This window comes from Canis lupus, chromosome 14 (genome assembly GCF_003254725.2).
Source record: "Canis lupus dingo isolate Sandy chromosome 14, ASM325472v2, whole genome shotgun sequence".
Classification (NCBI taxonomy): domain Eukaryota; kingdom Metazoa; phylum Chordata; class Mammalia; order Carnivora; family Canidae; genus Canis; species Canis lupus.
The window spans coordinates 37190924-37213553 of record NC_064256.1 but is presented as its reverse complement, the minus strand read 5'-3'; the positions used below and the strand labels follow the sequence as shown (position 1 = coordinate 37213553).

The 22630-nt window shown below is 38.6% G+C and overlaps 1 protein-coding gene across 4 annotated transcripts; it reads right to left on the bottom strand.

Moving 5' to 3' along the window:
- Positions 1-325: 325 nt before the first annotated feature.
- FAM221A (family with sequence similarity 221 member A) lies at positions 326-22560 on the bottom strand. 4 transcript variants are annotated; one of them, XM_025464383.3, is made up of 7 exons: positions 22401-22560; positions 19393-19566; positions 16385-16575; positions 14486-14692; positions 9498-9605; positions 5666-5748; positions 326-848 (listed from the first exon to the last, which is right to left on the bottom strand). In XM_025464383.3, exons 1-7 carry the CDS (start codon positions 22463-22465, stop codon positions 780-782), a joined length of 897 nt encoding a protein of 298 aa, XP_025320168.1. In that variant the 5' UTR covers positions 22466-22560; the 3' UTR covers positions 326-779. The 4 variants fall into 4 exon arrangements, with proteins under 4 accessions (XP_025320168.1, XP_025320169.1, XP_025320170.1 ...); XM_025464384.3 differs by having other exon boundaries at positions 5666-5745; XM_025464385.3 differs by lacking the exon at positions 14486-14692.
- Positions 22561-22630: the final 70 nt, after the last annotated feature.

Below are 22630 nucleotides of genomic sequence, written 5' to 3'. Positions count from 1 at the left end.
GACTCGATCCTGGGACTCCAGGATCATGCCCTGGGCTGAAGGCAGGTGCCAAACCGCTGAGCAACCCAGGGATCCCCTCAACAAAACAACTTAAAAATCAGAAGACACCACTAGGGCAGCCCCAGTGGCTCGGCGGTTTAGCACCTCCTGCAGCCTAGGGTGTGATCCTGGAGACCGGGGATTGAGTCCCACGTCTGGCTTCCTGCATGGACCCTGCTTCTCCCTCTGCCTGTGTCTCTGCCTTTTTCTCTCTCTCTGAATAAATAAATAAATCTTAAAAAAATATATTAGAAAAAAAAGAAGACACCACTAAAAAATGACTAAATAATTTTTAAATACAATTTTTATTTAAAAACATAAATCAAGATTACAAAGTTTGACAAATAAAAAAGAGATTTTTAACTTACTATTTTTAAACAGTGTTCCCTCCTTATATATTTGTTCAAAACCCCCAATAACATGTTTAATTTTTTAAATAGCCTCAAAAAGTTAAATTATGACAAACTAAAAACAGTTACTGTATTTTCAGGCTTTGACCAATATGAAAATAACCTCATTTGTTAGGAGAGATAAAAAATATATACAAAATATTAAATCATGAATGTTGACAAAAGTAATATAAAGTATTTTCACTTGTTTAAATAAAGGAAACAATCAAAATGACGTTTCTACATAGTAAGAGAAGTAAATAATTTGAGAGAAAATAAAGTGTATTATTATATTTAAATAAACACAAACAAGATCTATTTGGATGATGGTTTTAATTTTCCCAATAGTCTTCATGAAGGTTTTGTACTTGATGGCAATGGTGCTTTTCCTTTCTGCTTAGCAACCTTTTCCATCTTTATCTGTAAAATTAAAATATTTGTTGATAAAATAATCTGTAAAACATTCTAAAGAAAAAAAGGTTATACACACCTTATCTGGAATCATGTCTCATTTATCACAGCCATTTCACAGTTATTTAGCTGTGACTAAACTGTTAAATTCTTTTTTTTTTTTTAAGATTTTATTTATTTATGAGAGATACAGAGAGAGAGAGAGGCAGGAACATAAGCAGAGGGAGAAGCAGGCTCCATGCAGGGAGCCCAATGTGGGACTCAATCCCAGGACCCCAGGATCACGCGCTGGGCCAAAGTCAGGCACTCAACCGCTGAGCCACCCAGGCATCCCTAAGCTGCTAAATTTTAAAGCCAAAATCTAATAGTCAAGGGGACCTAATTGCATTTTTTAAATATGGTATGATTTTAGGGCGCCTGGGTAACTCAGTTGATTAAGCGTCCACCTTCGCCTCAGTCATGATTCTGGGGTCCTGGTATCAAGCCCTGTTTTGGGCTCCCTGCTTAGTGGAGAGCCTGCTTCTCTCTCTCCCTCTGCTGCTCCCCCTGCTTGTGCTCTCTCTCCCTCTCAAATAAATAAATAAAATATTTTCTTAAAAAATATGGTATGATTACAACTTTGCAGAAGCATTTTATAAAAATAACATATAGTGAATATTGCTTTGGAGAAAATTCATAAGTTAACTTTACCTGCCACTAAAAAAAATGTTTTACAAAAGCTTAAATACCTAACCTTACATCCAGTCTATGCACATTCCCTACAGAACATACCTAATGCAGCTGGATTATCTCTGGAACATGGACTGCTTTGAGGACAGATACCTATAATTCTGGATTTTACATTTCCACAGTTAACTCCTTGAAGGCTGCCTTCCAGTGTCAGTGAAGCAAAGACATATCTTTACATATCCTAAGTAGTGGCCTTCTGACCTTTTAAAAACATTTAAACCCTTTCTATGGGGAAAAAAAGGCCACAAAGAACACAAAGCCCACTGCCTCTTAAAATTTCCTGAAGCAGCACCTACTACCTTATCCTTCAAGGAGAAAGGGGTGGAAAGTATGGGGCATGGTAGGTGGAGGGCCTCCTACCTTTTAAGGTAACAGGAATAATATCAAGAAACCAGAAGGGATCTAGTCAAACCAGTCTACCCAATCATCAAATTGTAAATAATAACTTCCCAATAATAAAATTTATATATCTCACCTCTGTCTCATCCCCCGTTTTCCCCTCTCCCTCCTGAGTTGGTTGGGAATCTCATTCAAAAACCATACATTCATATCACTTGTACACTATATTAGTCAGCAGGTCATCTGCAGGACCTCCAAAGGCATACCCTTTACTAAGGCAAAGATTATAGGCTTTGGAGTCACATAGAAGAGCATGTGTATTTGAGTATGAGTATTTGAATCTTAACTCTACCATTTATTAACTACTTGAGGCAAAATATTAAACCAACAGTTTTCTCTCTTTTTTTTTTTTTAAAAGATTTTATTTATTCATGAGAGACACACAGAGAGAGGCAGGCTCCCTACAGGCAGCCTGATGTGGGATTCGATCCCAGTACCCTGCGATCACAATCTGAGCCAAAGGCAGACGCTCAACCACTGAGTCACCCAGGTGCCCCTTCTCATTTGTTTAAAAAAAAAAAAAAAGGATCATAGTAATAGATACTTCTCAGAGTTGTTCTAAAGGTATAAATGTGATCATATATACAAAATCCAGGTACTTAATAAGCAATCAACAAATGCTAGTCCCTTTTCCTTTCTCATTCATGGCCAAGTGTTAGATTTATAGTAATGTCAAAAAAGGGACAAGATGCTGAATGACCAAACAAAGCCAAAGCAGGGCATTCTCACTTAGTACTTAGCAAATACATCCACCTAATCTAGTGTCTGAAGAGCAAAGATACCTCCTCCTGCTCCTTTTATTCTTTTTCAATTTCCTGGAACTAATAGCCCCTTTCACCTAGTTCACCTTTGATAATTGTTTCCCTAATAAACTTCTCCTTTCTTAGGGATACAAGACCATCCACAATGGAAGAAAATAACTTGACCTAATACATAAAAGAAGCAATGAAGGGCAGCCTGGGTGGCTCAGTGGTTTAGTGCCGCCTTCAGCCCAGGGCCTGATCCTGGGGTCCCAGGATCAAGTCCCGAATCGGGCTCCCTGCATGGAGCCTGCTTCTCCCTCTGCCTGTGTCTCTGCCTCTCTCTCTCTCTGTGTCTCTCATGAATAAATAAAAATAAAATCTTTTAAAATAATAATCAAAAAAAAAAAAAAAGCAATGATGCAACTCTTCAATAATACCTACGCTTCAATATACCTAAAAGTAATTAGTACACTATGTTACCACAAAGGCTTCAATTATCAAAGCCAACTCACATTTATGGTAGATTCTTCCCCATACTACATGTTACCATTGTACCAGGATAGAAGCAAAACCAGATATGCATTGCTTTCTAAAGGGGCTGTGACCCATCAGATTTGGCTTCCTAATCATCTTTTCCCTCAGTGGTACATATCTTGTTTTTTTGTAGTAAAATCCAAGTACCAACAACACGTATAGTACATATCAGCTCAGAGGAAGTTGTTGAGGTTTGAGCTTCTTTGTTTTTATATGCCATTAATCACACAGGCTGGAAAGTTTATAAGCTGTGTCTCATAAATCCATAAATCACACAAGCTGGAGAGTTATAAACTACATCTTGTAAATCCATAAATTCTAGGTCTATTTATAATACTCAGTCTGGATTGGCCAGGTACATCTTCTAAAACAATCACTGCCCCCCATTATCCTCCCACAAGCAAATACTACAGACATGTTTTCAAGGCAGTCAACACAACCCAGACTTCTTGAGGAAAGGAAGTAATTCTAGAATCCCGTCCCTTCCCTGTGAAGGAAAAACTAAAATCCAGCTGTGAGCATGTGTATTCCAAGAGTGGAGATTGATGTGATTAAAAGTCTAGCCTTAATGATGTTGTAAAAAGTCTTTTTTTAACCCTCCCTCTGGCCATTTCATCTCCCTCCCTGAGATCCTACTACCTCCTCTTTCTCTTAGATGAGAGCTTTCCAGTAAGGTAGCCTCTGGCCACACATGGCCCACTGAGCACCTGAAATGTGACTGGTGTGACTGAGGAAAATAATTTTTTAAGTTTTAATTAATTTAGAATTATCTAGCCACATATGAATAGCTATAGCACAGGTATAGAACACTTTCATCACTGCAAAAAATTCTATTTCTAGCTCTGCCTTAAATCATCCAGGACTCTCCCCCTCTACTTCAAAATTCTTCATCAGGGAAACCAAGCTGATCTCTCTCCCCTACTCCCTTCCTCTCCTCTTGGAAGGTGAATTTATTTAATGGTCTCCTTTCTCCACACCTTCTGTTATTTAACAAGCTATAACAAAAAGTGACAAGAGTGTCTTTACTTTCATGACTCTTATTACCCAATTGGAGAGATAATAAACACCCACATAGCAACTATAAAATAATCCTAAGGAAAGCACTTTGGGGACTATACCACATGGTGGATACCACCCCCCATACCTTATCAAACATGCTTTCATCTGGCAACAAACATAAACAAAACTCTCAAATGTGAACATGGCCATGAAACACATCAAATATCTAAGTATATGATATGTTTGAAAGTAAGTATCAATTAATTCCTTTTTCAATTCTCCATAAATATTTATTGAAAACTTATTATGTACAGGTACTATAGTTAGTTCTGGGGAAAATATTAAGAATAATAAAATACTGTTTATCCCCAAGGAGGTTTTTCTTTCTTTTTTTTTTTTAAGATTTTATTTATCCACTCATGAGACACAGCAAGCTCCCTCCTTGCAGGGAGCCCGATGTGGGACTCGATCCCGGGACTCCAGGATCACGCCCTGGGCTGAAGGCAGACGCTCAACCGCTGAACCACCCAGGCATCCCTATCCCCAAGGAGTTTATAGTGTGGTAGATAACTGATGAAAATTATCACTACAGAAAGCCGGGAACACATCATATAGTTGTTGAGCCCTGGGAATTGCTAAAATACATTTCTATTTAGTGTCCAGTTCCTTAAAGGCTAATGAATAATTTTAACTTGAGTCTAGATATACCTGATATACTGAGAAGAGATATTACTTATAAAGAATTCAAGATCCAGGGGCACCTGGGTTTCTCAATTGGTTGAGCATCCAACTCTTGATTTCGACTGGAGTCATGATCTCCAGGTTGTGAGATCTAGCCCCACATCTGGCTCCTCACTCAGTGGGACATTTGCTTGAGATTCTCTCCCTGTCCCTCTGCCCCTCCCCCTACTCTCTCTCTCTCTAAAATATATAAATCTTTCTTTAAAAAGAATTCAAGGTACATTTAATTTAAAAGTCTGCTGAGCCACCTGGGTGGCTCAGTGGTTGAGTGTCTGCCTTTAGCTCAGGTCGTGATCCTGGAGTCCTGGGATCAAGTCCTGCATCAGGCTACCTAAAGGGAGCCTACTTCTCCTTCTGTTTATGTCTCTGCCTCTCTCTTTGTGTCTCTCATGAATAAATAAAATATTTTTTAAAAATCTGCTGATAGCTGATGTTTATTATTGACAATTTTATCTGTATATTTAATCTTTATGACCTTCATAAATTAACTACTGTATTATGTATCATATTATTCATTCATCCTGTTTCTCTCTGAATCATTCTAAGTAAGTCTCAAGGCCAACATCAGCTATAACTAAAGACTTTATAAATTATTTTTAATGATTTTCCACAATCAACATGTAATTGTGTCTTTGTCACAAGTTAAATGCCTAGTATAAGCAGATTTCACCACAGACTTACCCTTTCTTGGTATCGTCTTTCAAAGAAAGCCATATCATCCTCCTCAGGTCTCTTTATGGAAGAAACTTGACTACTTGTACCTGCTAATAAGGAAAATAATTCTGTAAGTAATATATTTATGGAACTATAAATTCTGCTGAAATAAAAAAAAAAAACAGAAATAAAACTTTCCTCTTACTGATGATAATGTTTTATTTTTCAAACCAGAATGATCTAAGTGGTAATTGATCCTACTACCTAATTATTTGGGGGGCCGGGGGAGGGACAGAGAGAGAGGAAGAGAAAGAAATCTCAAGCAGACTCCCAGCTGAGCACAAAGCCTAACACAGGGCTTGATCCCAGGACCCTGAGATCATGAACTGAGCCAAAATCAAGTTGGATGCTTAACCAACTGAGCCACCCAGGCACCCCTACTTAATTCTTTAGAATGCAGAGCATTGCAAAACAAAGTAATGTTTATTGGCAAACATTCCCCTAATGTGCAACTGGTTCATATCTCTTTCATATAAAAGCACACTTAGCTTTGTCCAACTACATTTTAAATTTTATAGCAAAACTAGAATTTCATGTAACACCATAACAGATAATATACAAAAGTAATTACAGAAGATTTGTGCCATAGTCTGAATGTTTGTGTTCCCCTCAAATTCATATGTTGAAATCCCAATGCCCAATGCAATGGTGTTAGGAGGTGGGGTCTTTGGGAGGTACTTAGGAGGGTGGAATCCTCATGAATGGGATTAGTGCTCTTATAAAAGAGACCCCACAGAGATCCTTGTTCAACTCTTCCACTGTATGAGGACAAAATGCGAAAGGGCCAGCTGTGCATCAAGAAAAGACCTTCACCAGAACACAACCATGCTGGCACCCTAATCTCGGACTTCCAGTCTCTAGCGAGAAATAAACCATGAGAAATAAATTTCTCTTGTGTATAAGCTACTCAGTCTATGGTATTTTGTTATAGCATCTGACTAGGCTATGGCAGTTTGTACAGGCAACCAAGATACTACCTACTTTGAAACTTTTCAAAACTAAAATAATTTTAACCATTTTCCATAGTATTCACTTTTAAAAATATATATGTATATATATTTTATTAAAGTTCAATTTGCCAACATATAGTATAACGCCCAGTGGGTATTCACTTTTTAAAGCTAAACAAGCACTAATTTGTGCTATGAAAGGAATTTAAAATTGCTTCAGGAAAGAAAATCACGTTTTCATTCTGACAGTCATTCTGCCAAAGTCAGGGGACAGAGTCAGTGACCCTCCTTCCCTGACCAGTCAGTAGTAATAAGGTCTAATCAGGTGAGTGGGGGGAGGTAGTAACTAGCTTCCATTTAGAATCTGTAGCTCAGGAATGTCTAGGTAAGCCGGGGCTGGACAGAGATTGTTACAGAGTCTGGAGACAAAGTGACTTACAACAGGCAAGTGCAAAAAAGATACAGGTTTCCTACTGGGGGACCACAGAAGGCAGCACCACCAGCCAGGGGTGGTCCTGTGCTTCTCTCTCAGAAGAGAATATACACTGAGAGGGTTCTGCAGTTTTCCTATAACGGGAATGATCCTGAACAAGAGGACAGTTCAATCAGAGTTTTGATCAGAAAACACTGATAGAACACTGTGGGCAAGGCAATGGGTCAAGTGCTGAAAAAAAAAAATCAAGCTATCTAAGATGTGATTCTGACCAGCAGGGACAATCTAGCAGTGGCCATCAGACCCCTGCACGCCACAGGGTGCTGTGTCCTCGGGGCCACGTGGAGGGAAGGATGGCTTCTGGCTGGCACCACCAGGGAAGGCATTTCCCAGTCCTCTCCTCCTGGGCCTCAACCTGTCCTCTGTGCCTCTATGTTACTGCTCGGCCTGGCCCATTCCTGGCACTTGTTTATCCTCCTTACCTTTCTTGGTGGTGGGAGAAATGCACATTTGAGAGGTTAAGATCCTGCCTCCCAGGTGCCTAGTATGTGTGGAATTGATGTGTTGTGGAAATGTCCCTTTGCCTTGGTTCAGAAAAGTGGAAAAAATTTGGGGAAAGGAGAGCTAAGATGGGGTGATAGGGGTAAGGTGTTCTAGTCAGAAGGTGGGAGCAAAGTTATACCAATAAGCAATTTTAGTACAGCTTAGACCAGATGCTAGAAAGAGCACCATCACCGCCAAGCACCTCAAGAAGGTAGCTGGAATCCCTCTGCCACATAGGTTAGTCTGTAGAATTGGGAAGCTTAAATCCTTTCCCAATTATCTAGTCAAGCTTAACCAGAGCATCTGAAAGAATAATGAACAACTAGAGGGTCTTACATTTCTGGAAAGTAGAAAGATCAAGTAAAGTCAACATCTCCCCTGCCACTAAAACAGTGAAGCTGAATGTCAAAAGTATAAAGAAAGCTTTTGGATATCTTCTTTTCGTGTGTTTTTGGCATTTTGGTCTGTAAGCAATCAAGATGGAAAGAGACCCTATCCCAAAGAGGAAGATTTGTAGGAACCAGAGTAGTTGAGGCCTAGTATTCGTTATGCCTTTTCACTTGCACAAAACCATGGCTACAAGGACTCTCCCATGTTGATCAGCCAGACAAGCCAACACCCATTGTGCAGGAGGGTGTGATGATGATGGTACACCAAGTCCTGAGTGAAGAGTCCCAGAGGCCCAAAGCTCTGATAAGGGATAATACTCTGTGGTCAGAAGACAACCCACAAAATAGCCCAGTGCCAGGACAATGACCAGTGACAATGACCAGCAAATATTTGGCTGGACGGAAGTAAGTGGAAGCAGCCCTGCCGGCCTCAGACTTCATCACCACCATCTTGAAAGATCTACATACTGAGTCTTGGGATGGGGAGCTGTCTCTGTCCCCACCCTTGACCCCATACAGAGAAAACCTGGGTAACCTGTGTCTTAGGACCGCAGGCTGAGGTGAAAGGTACAGGCAGGAGAGTGCACCTGTGTAGTCTTCTGAAAAAGTTAAGGACCTTGGGTCACTATATCATTGTCATATGATAGAGCCATCTTTAAAATCCAGCACTGGTATAACTTTAGAACCCATAATAATATGAGTATCTCTCTAACAATGAAAAGCACACCTTCCTCCGTACCTTAGCTGCCACTACACTCAGTCAAAACTGAAGCATCAGCAGCAATTATATCAACCTTAGAAGTTGACACAACTGTGTCCTTTTTCTTGGTTTTGATTTCCTCTATCTATATTTTATCATTACTTCGTTGGGTGTTGTTTGTATACGCAGCCCTAAAGCCCCTTGTGGAGACAGGGTATATGAAAAAGTTTTAGGAAAATACAAATAAAAAGAAAAATCCCATATAAAAATATTTGTAAATATTAAATACCTAATATATCATAAAAATTCCTTCTTCAATTTTTTTCTTATTTTAATAAGGGAAATAGAATACTAGTGCTTAAAAATGAATAAAATTAATATATATGTATAATGTTTATGTATAATTTATATGTACACATATAATTTATAAATGACAAAACTTTACTAACCTATACTTATTGCCAAATTACATCCTGCTTGGGAGAGCCACTAGAGGGCTGTCTTATTCAGACATCAAAACAAGAACGTGTAAGGTTTTAAAATTTCAAATTATTTTATTATTAGAATCCTCATAATTCTCAGATTTAACAATTTTCAAAAAAAAGGGAAGTTTCTTGCTTTTTCTCAGTATGGGTCAAACTAAAAGTAAAATGAAAACTAAATAAAAAAAAAAAGAAAACTAAATTGTGGTAATACTGAGGGAAAAAAATAAGATCAAGAAAACAAATCAATCTACATTCTTATTTACTACATCCAAACATATCTGTCAGTTTCATTTCATTACCATCTCTCAGTGTTTCTGGAGAAGAACTAGATGATGCTTGAAATGATTTTAGAAATGGGTGGTCCATGGTTGTAACTGGAGAGTCTAAAAATTCAATTGAAGGTGCACCTGAGAACAAAATAAAAGAATGGAAATTAAATCCTTATTTGTTAGGACAAAAAAAAGTTATTTCAATGCAAAATAAGTTAGAACTTCAGCAGAATAATTAGAAAAAAAATCTTTCTATAAAAAAGGAATTTTTATTTAGATGTTTATCTGCCATATAAAGTAAAAGGGAATTAGGTAAAAGTATGTTTGTATTTCTCAGATATCGTTTTCACAGAAAAAATTATGCATGAGTGGAACTATGACAAAGAAGTACAAAACCTTAATACAGTCACAAAAACACTATCAAGATAAAACAAGACATTCATGATAAAGAACCTGTAGTTGAAGAGGGCAAAATAAGTGTATTTTTACTCTGTTCCTCACTGGAAAACCATCTCAAAATGAAGTATGAAAAAGTAAAGAAAAATTCAATGAAATGAAAAAATATCCACAACCCCACACCACAAAATTACAAAGGCCAATCGCTAACAACATTGACCTTTGGACCAAAAGGAAGGAAGCTGTAAAGAAAACATATTAAGCACTCTGTCTTCTTCACAAACCACTACCTCCCCTACATTCCTCTCCCCATTTAGCAGAGAGGGAAGGAAATAAACTTTTAGTCCTATTCGGCTTTTAAAATGAGTCCTCTCTTATGACCTAAACAGTGTGGGACAATGCTCATTCTTTTAGATTCCTGCCCCCTCCTTCTCCAGTTCCTCTCTCATGTGGCTGGAGGTCCACTGAGGTCCTTATGCTGTCTTCTGGTTGCTGCATGCACTACTGATCTCAAATGCTCAAGGTTGGTTAAGTGGTAGTGTAGTCTCACAGCTCGGTAGGGCCTCACACTTGCTTTCTCTAGAAGTACAAATCCATCAATGCCTGCCACTTCTCTACTGAATCCCCCAGAGCTCAGAGGACACACCTCTAGCTCTGCTCAGGATCCCCTTGCCATGACAACTATCATGGCAGGTCCACTGCCTTAGAGCTCAGCGGCCTTCCAAACACCCACAAGGAGCTGGGTATTATGGGCTCCTACATCAAAAAGGAACCAAAGCAGCAAGTTGTCATCTCTGTCCAGGACTCTACATGGCTAATAGAGCAGATGACCCTCTGCCCCAGGCTCCCCTACATCTGAAATCAAGACAAAAACATCTTGCTTCCTCTCCTCACTCTCACCTTTCCTCACCCTACCTTCCCTCAGGGGCCAAAAAGCAGAGGTTTTCTCTCTTTCTGTTATAAAGAAGACTGACAAAATACCAGAAGGCACAAGAAGGCAAAGATGGCAGCTATTCCCACTATCACTTAGCACTGTTTGCAAATGCCAGCCATGGTAATTAGTCGAGAATAAGACCAGAAATATTGGAAAAGGCAAAAATACCATGATTTATAACAGCAACCATTTATTTTATTTTTATTTTTTTAGAGATTTTATTTATTCATGAGAAATAGAAAGGGAGAAAGGCAGAGACACAGGCAGAGGGAGGACCAGGCTCCATGCAGGGAGCCCGACGCGGAACTGGATCCCGGGTCTCCAGGATCCCGCCCTGGGCCGAAGGCGGCGCTAAACCTCTGAGCCACCGGGGCTGCCCGCAACCATTTATTTTAAACTCTAAGATTAAGTAATAAAGGATTGGTAACAAAAGCAGCATAAAACATTTGCTTTTCTATAAACAAATAATAATCAGCTAGAAAATATAAAGAAAGGGAAAAACCCTACATATGGTAGCTATAAAAAAATGGAATACCCAGAAAGAAAATTAAGAAAAAGATTGAGGACTTTCATGAAGATAACTTCAGAATTCCAATCAGTGGGAGGCCCAGGTGTTGAGTATCTGCCTTCGGCTCAGGGTGTGATCCCGGGATCCAGGGATTGGGTCCCACATTAGGCTTCCTGCAAGGAGCCTGCTTCTCCCTCTGCCTATGTCTCTACCTCCCTCTCTGTGTCTCTCATGAATAAATAAAATCTTAAAAAAAAAAAAAAAAAAAAAGAATTCTACTCAGCTACCCAGAAGACAAATGCAGAGACTCAACGTTTTAAAATATCAATTATTCCTACATTAATCTACATTCAGCCTGATAACAACTAAATAATTGGATGTTTTTGTAAAAATAGAATGTTTTGTAAATAATAGAATGTTGCCAAAAAATAATGCCAAAGTTCTCAAAAAATTAGTAAGAAAAAGCCAGGAAAATTCTTAAGTAATTAAGTCATAAATATTAATTTATTATAAAGTTTTAATATTGAAAACATCATGGTAGTTGCACACAGAAATAGGTAACAGTGAGGCAGACCAATTAGCCCAGAACAATTCTGGATTGAACCCAAGCCTACCACTTACTAACTAGGTCAATAACAAAGAACTAAGATATACACTTTTCTGTGCTGGGTTTCTTTATCTATAAAATAAGAGTAATAATAACACCAAACTCAGAGTTATTGTGAGAACTACATGAGTTAATAGATGTAAAGAGGCTGAGGGCACCTGGGTGGCTCAGTCAGTTGAGCAGTTGAGCATCTGCCTTCACCTTGGGTCATGATCTCTGGGTCCTGAGATCGAGCCTGCTTCTCCTTTCCTCTGAGCCTATCACCTGCTCATATGCTCTCTTTCTCTTTCCCTCTCTCATCATCTCTCTCAAATAAATAAATGAAAACTTAAAAAAAAATGTAAAGAAACTAGAAAGACTCCTAGAAGTACAAAGCTGCAATCATCATCAACATCATCATTATTATCATTATTTTTTTGCCATTGGGAACTGGATTTTCAGTAACTGTTCCACGAGCTTAATATAATCATGCACCCATGAAAATTGAAAAATGATTTATTTATGGAATTTAACAAGCTAGTTGTAAAATTACCTAGATGAGAGCATACATAGATAAATCAAGGGAATCTTGAAACACACACACAAACAGGAGGCATTCACCATATCAATATCAAAACACACTATGAAAAATAATAATTAAAAATAAGTAATATTGGCAAAAGATAGACAAATAGGTGAATGCCACAAACTAGTAAGTATGACAGAATGTGAGAAATGTAAAGTTTCAAATTATTTGGGAAAGAACGGAATTTGGATAACTTGTCATCAATTTGAACAAAAACTGAAGTTACACATACCTCACACTTTCACAAAAAAAAAAAAAAATGTGTTCCAAGTACATGAAAAAACTAAACATAAAAAACAAAAAAAAATTAAGTATTAAAGTGAAATAAAGGTGAACATAATTATAAAATTGCCTCCAAAATTTAAAAACTATACAAAAAAAATAAATAACAAAAGGACAGATTGGAAGAAACTATCTGCAAAATAAATGACAGATTAGTATACAGAATATATCAGACTTCCTATAAATAAATGAGAAAAGATAAAAACATAAAAGTGAGCAAAGTATATGAAGGTAAAATGGCCAATAAATACGAGAAGATTCTCATCCCACTGATAACCAGGGAAATCAGACTGAAATATCATTTTCACATGTCAGACTGACAGAAAATTAGGTTTGACAACATCAGTGACTAGCATAAATGTGAGAAATAGGGAAGCTAAAAAAATCAGTTGAGGAAGTATAAACAAATACAGCATTGTTGGAAGGCAATTTGACAGAGTGTATTAAAACTTCCCACATTTCAACCCAACAATTCTACTTCTCTGTGTCTACCTTAGGATCAGATTTTCGAAGCATATAAGGAAACAAGTTCTAGGATGTTTTTGGCAGGACTATTTGTAAAAGAAAAAAAAAGGAAATCTGACAAAGTGACATAATAGAATATTATGCAGGGGTTTAAAAGAATTAAATAGATTTGTGTGTTCTGATATGTTAAGCTCTCCAATTTTTTCCAAGTTAAAACTATAAATATGTATGCTAAAAAGAAAAATAAATTATCAATTGATGACACCAAATTACCCTCTGGGAAAGAATCTAGGGTAAAGAGAAGTGTTCAAGGGGGACTTACAATACTTCATTTCTATTATTTGAATCTTTTACAACAAGATAACATTCATTTATATTTATGTAATTTTGTACTGAAAAAAACTGAATACCAAAAAATCCATACACACAGAAGTATTTAAAGTAATTAGGAACCGGGATCCCTGGGTGGCGCAGCGGTTTGGCGCCTGCCTTTGGCCCAGGGCGCGATCCTGGAGACCCGGGATTGAATCCCACGTCGGGCTCCCGGTGCATGGAGCCTGCTTCTCTCTCTGCCTCTCTGTGTGTGTGTGTGTGTGTGTGTGTGTGTGTGTGTGTGTGTGACTATCATAAATAAATAAAAATTTTAAAAAAAAAGTAATTAGGAACCATATTCTTCCTAATCCTATTCATTCAACTCAGAAGAATAAAAAAAAAAATAGCTCAAGATCTATCCAACTGAACTTTTCCCTATATTATATACTTAAAACCTTCATGTATGCAAGCAGTGTGTGCATACATTATAAATGTGATAACATGTATACACATGCATAGGCATATGCACACATAGACATAAGCCTGTTTCTAAAATGAGATGGCTATAATGGCAAAAAATTGCATATAATTGGGCAACAAGTGAAGTGTATTATATCAAATAAAAGAAATACTCAGCCACTACAAAGACATGGTTATGGGTTGGGATTTGGGTCCTAGTATTGGGGTAGGAGTGATCTTTTCTCTTGTGTTTTCTATAAGGACCATACAGTGTATAGCGGCAATAAAACCTTTATTTAAAAAAATACAAATCAAATGAGAGAACGTTTTCTAGAAAAAAAAAAACTAAAGAATATAAAGTGTGAAACAAATACAGGACTTCACTATCGTCAGCACACATAAAAACAATATGACAAGCTCACTTAACAGACTGAGCCACCCAGGCGCCCTATATATATGACAAGCTCACATTCCGTAGATCACCACTTACCAGTCCCACTGTCATCTAATCGCATGTAGCCTTCTGCCAGTGAGCTGAAGCCAGTTAAGCCTCCCATCGCTGCATAAGGAACATCCTGTCCCACTGGTTTTCCCTGAGCCAGTCTTTCTTGCTTAGTTTCCACTACTGTGTCATGAGCATATGCAGGCTGACCACAAGCACAAGTGAAGCAACTATGGAATCCTGAACACTTGGAACCTGAATCAATACATAAAGGGAGTTAAATATGTCTCTAAAATAAGTACTGAGCTCTCTGCCCTAAAAATGCCCAGCTTAAAAAAAAAAAAAATGCCCAGCTTGGCCACAATCATCTGAATCTGGATCCCTTATATGCTGTCCTCTGGCCTCTACAACTCTAGCCTCCAGCCCCTGAACTCCCTCCCAGCCACTGCTCTTACTCCTGGAAGATGCTGAAATGAGTAAGATAAGGTAAGGAATGTAGCAGGAAAAAAGTATTCAAAAAACCAAGTGGGACTAAAAGAAATTGGGGTAACGTTAGAAAGCCAGGAAATACAGGCCTTCTCCTCAAACACTGAGTTAGAAGCAGGTATGGTGAGCCCAGTGGTAGGACCAGGTGAAGAGACAATGTGGAGGCCTCCCTGTGGTTGCCCCATAAAAGTCATATAGGAAAATCAACCCACAGACATAGAAAGGACACAATGGAATATTGTTTAACAATAAAAAGGAAAGAAGTACTCATGGATGCTACAACATGAATGACTCATACAAACATTATGCAAAGTGAAGGAAGCCAGTTACAAAGGGCTACCTTATTCCATTTATACAAAATGTCTAGAATAGGCAAGTCCATACAGACAGGAAGTATTTATTGGTTACCCAGGGCTGGGGAAGAGGAAGGAATAAAGAATGACTACTAATGGATATGGAGTTTCTTTTGGGGGTGATGAAAATGTTCTAAAATTGACTATGGTGATGGTTGCACAATTCTATAAGTATATTAAAAACCCACTAAACTGTACCCTTGAAATAAATGAGTTATATGCTATGTGAATTATATCTTAATAAAAGTTTTATATATATATATTAAAAGCCACATTGAAGTGGAGGCCAGAATTCACTATTAACAAAATTTTACACACTCACACTTCTAAAAAATGTGTATGGAAACCAAGGCACATAACTAAATTTTATCTAACTACTTCCATACTTAGCCAATGAAATACACTTATTCCTGCCACTGTCATTAAAAATGTTTTATGACATATTTAAATTCCAACTACTATGAAAACTAGAATAACTTACCTCCTGAAGAAAATACTGAAGTAATGTCCTATGTCAAGGGGTTTTTAAAAGGATGATCAAGTGAAAGGGCCTATGTGATAGGGGCTGGGATTTGGGTATAGGTATTGAGGTAAGGGTGCTATCACATATAATGTGCTAAAATTATGTTACTTTTTGCTTTTCCCATCAGCCTGTGTTTTAGGCAATTACATGATAATCTACCAGGAAATTATAAAATCTTTTTCAACTTTTCCGATCCTTTTTAAAAACCTCTCAGAATTTAGTTGATAAAATTCCCATTAAAAAATTTAAATCTGGGTCACCTGGCTGGCTCAGTCAGTAGAGCACACTACTCTAAATCTCGAGGTTGTGTAAATAAATAAACTAAAATCAGATCGCATCTAGGTATTCTTTAAAATCTATTGTTCTCATTAACTTATTTGAATTACATGAGATTACGGCTCTGATTGCAAAACATACAAATCAGAGGTTTTCCACAAAAATAACATTTTAGAGTAGTTCCATCAAGCTTTTCTGAGTTGTTTAATATTGACCACCCAGCTGAATAAAACTGGCAAAAAGGCATGTTAAATATTCAATAAAGAAATACAAACATTCTGTTGGTATGTTTATAATAATGTAACTCACAGACACTGCATATAAAGCCAGCCGCAGGGCTGTGCTGATCCGCAAAGTGCTTGCACCTGCAGCGAATGGGCTGCGTGCCATTCAGAGGGACGTAGAGGTAAGTCCTGCATGGGCAGCCTGTCACTCGGCAAGGGAGACTAATGGGGCGCTGCTGCAGAATCGTTTCAAAGTCAGTTTTATGTTGTTTATACCTAAAAGAAATAAATAAAAAGGAGGATATTAAAAAACAGTGCAAGTATTGCTGGAAATTACCATTTCTATTTTGTTAAACACAAAATTATTCTTTTTATTTTCCTGTTCTTGTTAGTAAGGCAAAAATAAACTCCCTTACAGTATTTCCGTCAGCTATGTCACAAATTGCGTTGGTCAGAAAAAAAACCTTCACTCTTTTAGATTTTCATTTTTAGTTACTTAAGAAGAATTTTCACAACAATATACAAGGAACTATAACTCCCTTAAAATACTTAGCACTAGTGTGGAAAGAGTTCTTTATCAAAATTCTTTTTATCAAAGTACACTACTTAAATTTTTCATAGGTTTGCTATTTAAAACTGAAATGAGTTCAATAAACATATATGAATGTAATTTAATTTTTAAATTTTAACTTCAAAATAAAGTGTCAACATTTTTAAAAGCCAAAGCTCTTTGTTAAAACACTTAATTTTCTTAAATAGGCCACTCACTTCTTGCTCTTAAGGAGATACTCAATAAAATATTAAGCTTATTATTATTAATATTAATATAATTGGTACAAATTAAAATAGCAATGAGATACCATTTTTCACTTAGCAAAGAAAAAACTATACATAATTCACAATGCTGTCAAGAGTCTTATAGAAGAACCTCTCTCACTTAATGTTTCAAGACAGTTAAGATCCATCCTTTCCATGGTGTATTCAATTTCGCATAAAGCATTTCCTAATGTATATAATTGTCATATCAGTGTTACACCCCTGAAACTAACATAAAAATCAACTGTACTTCAATAAACAAATAAAAATAAAACCATCAAATTTAATTGAAAAAAATCCTTCAACCAGATAGTTCATTTCTCAAAAATATACCCTAATAATTCTGTGTATAGAGATTTGTGCAGAAAGATAATATCAGCAACAGTACTTATAATAGCAATACACACACATACACAACATATTAGTAAGGAAATGAGTAAATAAATCACTAGACAACAGTTTCTAGAATTTTTAGCACTGGAACCTCTTCCGTAAATATAGTTTTTTACAGAACCATGATATAGAAAATAGATAAAAAGCAGAATTGGATAAAGCAAGGGAAAGAGCCAGAATTGGATTCTGTCCTTCCCTTAACCTGACCTTCCAAGGGTACCCCTGAGACTCCCTCACAGCTCTGGGGAACACACAATACACACCACCGGACTAGATAGCATATTGAGCAGGTATTAAAAATCTTATTTGTGATTACTACACAACAATGTGGAAACATACTTTGTCATACTCTGTCATTAAAAACTTGTTCAATATTTATATGTACACATAATTAGCAACTAAGAAAAACTGCATGAACAGAGTAAAAAGTATTGACGGTAGCTGCCTTTGGGTTGTGAGCCTTCTATTTTTCTATATATTCTTCATTTATCTCAATAATAATTACAATATTTGTAATAGGGAAAAATAATAGTTTAGACAGGGATCTCACTGAGTGATCAGTACTAAAGAACTTTTCGATTGAATTTAGGTTGGGTTAATTTTGAAGGTTAATTCCATGCAACATAAATATATATAAATGAGACTGGCACTAAATCTATACAAAGTAAGTGATAAAACCAACACAAATTTACCAAACTCCTCTTCAATTCTAAAAGATATCAACATAACCCTTATCCTCCATTTCTCCACACTGTTTTTAGTTGGGGTTGCTAAATAAGTTTCAAGTCAATCTATATACAACATTACTCATCCTAGCAACTGCTTAACAACCTTTGGCAGATGGCAAGTCTGTATGTAAATAGCAACTATACAAAGAGTCTCTCATGAAAGAGCCCCAGAAACTATCAGAACAGGGCGGTTCTCCTTCCATGGTTTCTTTGGAACAGAAAGTTAAAAAGTTGTTACCTGAAAACACATAATAGGTTCAGTGATTTTTCCAAGCAGCAACTCTGTCCTTTTGAGCTTTACAACTGTGACCTGTGACAGCAGTAAAATTTAAAGTAGAACACAACAAACACGGCCAAATGCAAACCTCAGGTACAGGCAATACACACTCAGTGACTGGAATCTCCTGCAATTTCTTTCCTTCTGTGTGCTTTACTTGGGAAAGGACCATTTGTAATAAAAAGCGGTGTGCTTGTATTTTTGTTTAAGAAAGGTATCAACAGAGGATCCCTGGGTGGCTCAATGGTTAGACCCCTGCCTTCAGCCCAGGGCATGATCCTGGAGACCTGAGATGGAGTCCTGCATCGGGCTCCCTGCATGGAGCCTGCTTCTCCCTCTGCCTGTGTCTCTGCCTCTCTCTGTGGGTGTCTCTCATGAATAAATAAATAAAATCTTTTTAAAATTTTTTAAAAGAAAGGTATCAACACATGTTTCTTAAAGTACAAAGGGAGATTAGTAAGTCTGAGGAGAAATGCTTCTTCTATCTATAGGTAAATAACCTGTTCAGTGTGGGTTAACTCAAACTCTTAAAAGCAGTTTGGCATTTTGATGGCCCATCCTTTACTAACTTATCTGGTAGTGGGTGAAGTAGACATCTAGCAAAGCTGCAGGGTCACCACTCATTTTACCAACTGCAAGAGAAGAGATGCTTAGATTGATGGACTCCAGAATAAGTTCTCATAGGATATAAGAGAAATTTTTAATTATAGCAAAAAAAAAAAAAAAAAAAAAACACTTCAGACAATTTCTAGGGTATTATATAAAGGCCTATTTTTAAATGTTTCTCAATTATCACAAATAATGTTATTTACAGAAGGAAGATACGCTGTGCTACAGTTTTATATTTTCTAATCACCAGAAAACAGAGCAATATCTTACCTATGTGTACAAAAACACAGTGTCTCTGGCCCCACAAGCTTACAATCCATTCCAGTCGGTGATCGCCAGCTCACAAATAACCTGTTCTGTAAGCGCATCGGTAATACTTTTTTTTTGTATTCTTCATATTCTTCAGGAGTAAAAAGTTTCCCTCCATCGTCATCACCAACAATTCTACAACAATAAAAACATCTCTTAAGCCTTGAATATTTATTATTCTACAACAATAAAAATTTATTTTAAGCCTTGAATATTTATTTTCTAGGTTAAAAACACTAAACTAAAATTAAACTATGCTTATAAAGTCAAAGGAAATGCTGCTTCAGCTTTGCTTTTTTTTTTTTTTTTTTTTTTTACATTAGGCTTATGTTAATAGCAAAATTACACACAATACTAGTAAAGCTTGGGACACCTGGGTGGCTCAGCGGTTGAGTGTCTGCCATTGGCTCAGGCTGTGATTTTGGGTCCCAGGATTGAGTCCCACATTGCAGGGGGCCTGCTTCTCCCTCTGCCTATGTCTCTGCCTCTCTCTTTCTGTGTCTTTCATGAATAAACAAAATCTTAAAAAAAACAAAAAACAAAAAACACTTTTTTAAAAAAAATAGTAGTAAAGCTTTTGCTTTCCAAGTAAAAGAGGATTATTAAAAAAAAAAAAAAAAAAAACTCTTGAACTCATGACATCTGACTTTACTGATCCAGGTTTACCACCGAACAATTACCGCAAATTCAATCTCATTTTCTCCTTTGATTCTGAAGCAAACATGTTCACACTTTTCAATAAAAACTGGAGCCTGGGATGCCTGAGTGGCTCAGCAGTTGAGCGTCTGCCTTTGGTTCAGGGCGTGATCCTGGGTCCTGGGATGAAGCTCCGCATTGGGCTCACTGCATGGAGCCTGCTTCTCCCTCTGCCTATGTCTCTGCTTCTTTCTGTGTCTCTCATGAATAAATAAAATTTTTTAAAAAATAAAAAAATTAAAGCTGATGCCTAACCTGCTAAAAAAAATCTAATATTTCCCTTCTTTAAAAATAGTACTCCTGGGACACCTGGGTGGCTCAGGAGGTTGAGCATCTGCCTTTGGCTCAGGGCATGATCCCTGGATCCCAGGATAATCATTGTTTAATTCCAAAACATCAACTTTAAAGTTTTATGGGAAAAATTAAGCTACCACTATTTCTTAATTTCTTAAGAAATTAAGAGTTGACATCCCTGGAGAAAAAGGAAGCGCAAGTAAAATAATTTATTCAGAATTGAAGAAATTTCTCCTTGAAAATATCACCCCTTAAAAGTCATGAAAGATGTTTGTTTGTAGGATGCTACTTAATTTTTTGTGCAATCCATACTTTTTCCATACTTTCAAGCCTTTAGCTGAGGTAGATAAATAAAACCAATGCAGAAGCTACGAAGCCATCACAACCTTCTTCCTTACTTAAATAATTTAGAAACACAATAGTAAAAAGGGGGGGGGGATTTTATTCTGAGAAAAGTTTTGGGTCATCTCACATTATAATAGCTGTCATGAAGTTTACCAATAGGTACTGAAAAAAATCAAAATCAATACAGGTCTTTAAAGATAGAGATCATTTGTATTTGCTAAGCCAAGCCAGCACAGCTCAAACTTCACAGTAATTACAGAATCCCCGAGGGATCTAGTTCAAATGCAGATCCTGATTAATAGGTCTGGAGTGGTTCTGAGAGTGCGCATTTCTAGCAAGGTCACAAGTGAGGCCTACACCACTGGTCCATGACTGCTACACTTTGAGTGGCAAGGCTCTAACTTTTATAGTGAATTCTTCCAGGTAACTGTATTTGCAAAAATCATTTTCCACCAGGTCTTGACATTTTCTGAACCAGACAAGAGACCATATCTGGAGGCTGACAGTCCACTTATCTAAACTAATTATCTAAGTAATCAACCAACACCAAGGCCCAGCAACTTACTCCCAGGAAAAAGCCCTGGAGGCTAAAGGAGCCGGCCCTGCCCTTGGTGAGGACTGGGTGGAAACCGTTCTGGGCACAGGACTCACGGCCTTACCTGGACCCACCAGACCCGGGGGGATGAGCCTGACTCACCAAGCTCCTCATTCTTACTTATCTGGCTCAGAATTACCAACCGTTTCTAGGTGTTACCCAAAACTTCCACCGGGACCATCAGAAGGAGCGGAGGCCAACTAAGCAAGCCGTTTGTCCTAGCAACCCTGGGTGATTTGGGGCGGCCGTCTTTAAGCAGAGCACCCCCTCTTGCTCAGACTTCTCAGGCGGGGCAGTGATTGCCTCACTTCCCGTGTACACACACACACACACACACTCTCCTCCCTCCGACCCCCTCCCTGGCCAAACGGCCTCCCCTCTCCTCCTCCCCGACCCCGACGCCCCTGGCGCCTTCAACCGTAGCCATATGCTCCTGCTGGTCCCTCTCCAGGAACTCCCACTCACCCAGTCTCCCAACTGCCAAAAACCTTTCTTGGGGAGACCAGAAAAAATAACATGTCTCCGCAGGTGCATCAGCCTTGGTCAGGGCCCAGGGCAGTGAGTCGCATCCTCAAACCAAAGCGGCAGCTATGTTTCCATCTCCGTGAGAGGAGTTTCTCGGGAACCCCCGCACCACCACCAGTCTTTCTCCTAAAACCAGCACCTCGGGGTTGGGAGCATTTGGAAGCTCACGACACACCCTATTGCTAAACCACCATGCAAACGACGAGGCCCGAGCAGTCCAAGCGTAACTCGTCACAGGCCACTTAGAAAAACACAGTTGCACCTCCGCACAAATCTAAGAGTTAATAATCCCTCCTGGAAGGGGTCGGAGCGGGAGATCTGTTAAACAGCCTCGGGAGAGACTTATTGCAACTACGGTGAGCTACGTGTCATTACAATATTACAAAAAGACGAAACTCCAATGAAGGTTTGTGAGCCTCCCGCAACAGCCGGGGATCAGATTCCGGGAGCCTCCTCCGGCGCGGGGGACGCGGCCCGCCTGCCTTCTCCTCGCCACGCCGAGCCGCAGCCTCACCTCCGGTACTCCAGGTAGTCGTCCACGGCCGCGGCGCCGCCGGAAGGTAAGGTCAGCCGCTCCATCGTCCGGGGAAGCGAGAGGCGGCCATGGGCGCGCCGGCTCGCGGGCCTCCCGGGAGCGAGGCCGGGCCCGCCCCTGCCGGCCGCGCCCCCGGCAGCCCGCCTCCCGATTGGCCGCGCCCCTGAGGGCCACGCCCCCTGCCGCCCGCCTCCGGATTGGCCTGCCCC

Bases quoted from the DNA above. Each gene is read 5' to 3' on its own strand.
- FAM221A (XM_025464383.3), bottom strand. From the start codon at position 22,465: ATGGAGCGGCTGACCTTACCTTCCGGCGGCGCCGCGGCCGTGGACGAC. The intron at 19,567-22,400 runs GTGAGGCTGCGG...TTATTGTTGTAG, and splicing joins GACTACCTGGAGTACCGGAG to AATTGTTGGTGATGACGATG. The intron at 9,606-14,485 runs GTAAGTGGTGAT...TTTTGTTCTCAG, and splicing joins ATTAGATGACAGTGGGACTG to GTGCACCTTCAATTGAATTT.